This window comes from Aplysia californica, unplaced genomic scaffold (genome assembly GCF_000002075.1).
Source record: "Aplysia californica isolate F4 #8 unplaced genomic scaffold, AplCal3.0 scaffold00299, whole genome shotgun sequence".
NCBI classification, from domain to species: domain Eukaryota; kingdom Metazoa; phylum Mollusca; class Gastropoda; order Aplysiida; family Aplysiidae; genus Aplysia; species Aplysia californica.
In genome coordinates, this window is record NW_004797569.1 from 78,553 (window position 1) to 80,702 (window position 2,150).

Sequence of the window (2,150 nt, forward strand, 5' to 3'; positions counted from 1 at the left end):
TCATCATCATCATCATCATCATCATCATCATCATCATCATCATCATCATCATCATCATCATCATCATCATCATCATCATCATCATCATCACAGTAGGAAAAGTAGAGAACAACTGGAGTGTCTTTATTAATTCGGTCAGTAAATGTAAACATGTTAACGAAAACTGTTTGATTTACTGGTTTACTTTTGGTTTACAGTTCACTGTTTTGCCACGTAAGCTACTTCAGAAGTGACTGAATATAAAATTAAAGGTATAATGACAATGAGGAACAAGAACAAGAACAAGAACAAGAACCAAAAAAGGAGGAGGAGGAGAAGGCGGAGGGAGAGGAGCAAAAAGAAGAACAAGAACAATAAGAAAAATAAAAACAAAAGCAAGAACAAAATGAACAACAAGAACAAGAACAAGAACAAGAACAATTACATCGGAAGCAATAACAAAGACAACAGGAGCAATGGCAACATAAGCAACAATAACAAGCTCAGCTAGGCTGTGCACCTGTATGACCTAGTCCGAGTTGTGCCCCTTCACTGTTGACCACTGGTAAGGCCTCATCCTGAAGCTCGCTGATGCTGAGCTCAGACACCCATCTATTCAGCGAACAATCCGCCTCCAATGTGTCTGGAAGATCCGCTGTAAATAGTAAAGACACAGAGAGAATGAAACAGCGATTGAACATTAATGTAAACTTTATACACCCCCAGATCGACACAGTTTTAATTAGTGCTTGTTAATCTTTTTATAGCCAGTGCACCCTTTTGCCAATTTAAAAAGCTAAAATTCTCCCAACGCCCACCTTTATGTAATTCAAACAAGACATAAAATAGTACTTGTCATTACCTGGGTGGTCCCTACCATCCATCAAAATCACAAAATCGCCCACTAAATTAATGAGCAGCCCAGGCTGGCGAGCACTGGTTTTTATTATATCACTTAGGAGAGCGAGCAACTTCATCAACCCATCCTGTCAGGTACAGTCCCAGCTGTGTGGGGTACAAGCAACATTACCAAACAGACAGAAGACGATAGTCGTTTAGAAACAGGTTTGCCACACTGAATTCAAACTCACGTCTTCTGAGTGTGACCACCATGCCATAGACTTTTCTTGAAATGTCGGTGTTTTCACACCTCAATCTACACAATTTAGGTCATTTAGGAGGCGGGCTTTCAACTCTGCCTGTCAGGGAGAGCCCTTTGCTGAAAAGGATACAACATCCCAGCAGAAAGACCGAGATACTCGATAAAAAGTTTCTCCTCCCTCAGGAACCGGACTCGGCTCTCTTACATGGTGCGAGAGCGCAGCGTCTATCCTCTACACCACAGACGCTGGTTCACCATGGACTCTGTTTAAGAAACAAATATATGCACAACATCTTTTCAGAATAATTTATTATTATCTTAGGTCTTTGCATATACACCACAAGACGTACATGAACTCTCCAGTCATAATAAAACGCTTTTTAAAACTTCTGTGACAAGGTGTAATGTAGTGAATAATCATAACAAGTTTTTAAAAATATATATATTATAATATAGCATGCCGTAATTTGGAGAATTTACTCAGAACGAATTTTTTCTCAACTTACTATAATAGATTATATTTCCAAAAAGAGAGGATGTAGGGGCTCTCGTGGTCGAGAGGTTACGGCGTTCGCCTTTCATTCAATAGGTCCCGGGTTCGAATCCAGACAGTGCCTTAAAATTTTCTTCTGTAAAATGTTCTCCTTTTACCTCCTTTCCGGCTCTCTAGTAATGTTCTGTCGTCTACTTTTCCTCTCCACTTTCTACCACCACCCCTCACCTCCTTTGCCCCTTCTTCTGGGATCCTGACTCTTTCTACAGTCGACTACTCTTTTGCTCCTTCTTACTGTTGTCTTTCAGCCACACCCCTGATCTTACAGTAGGTAAGATCTAGCACCCTAGCCTTCTCGGATAAGGGCTAAAAACTCGGAGGTCCTGTGTTCAAATTGCGCACGTAAAATAGCTCTAGGTAGTGTAAAATCGATAAGAAATGGCTTCGGCCGCCACCGAGGCAAAATTCAAAATTTCTTTCTATCTGAAAAGGTTTAATGTGTCCCGTGCGCTCTCATGACCTTATGCAGTTGCGAGCGCCGCACAATACTTACCACAAAAGAGAGAGAGAGAGAGA

The 2,150-nt window shown here is 41.0% G+C and overlaps 1 protein-coding gene across 1 annotated transcript in view; it reads right to left on the reverse strand.

Moving 5' to 3' along the window:
• Nucleotides 1-499: 499 nt before the first annotated feature.
• Nucleotides 500-2,150, reverse strand: part of LOC101845781 — a gene marked incomplete at both ends in the record, with an annotated part of 10,035 nt that continues 8,384 nt past the window's right edge. Inside the window, 1 exon segment of the mRNA XM_005101784.2 lies at nucleotides 500-634. Within this exon segment, the coding sequence (XP_005101841.2) occupies nucleotides 500-634 (135 nt within the window).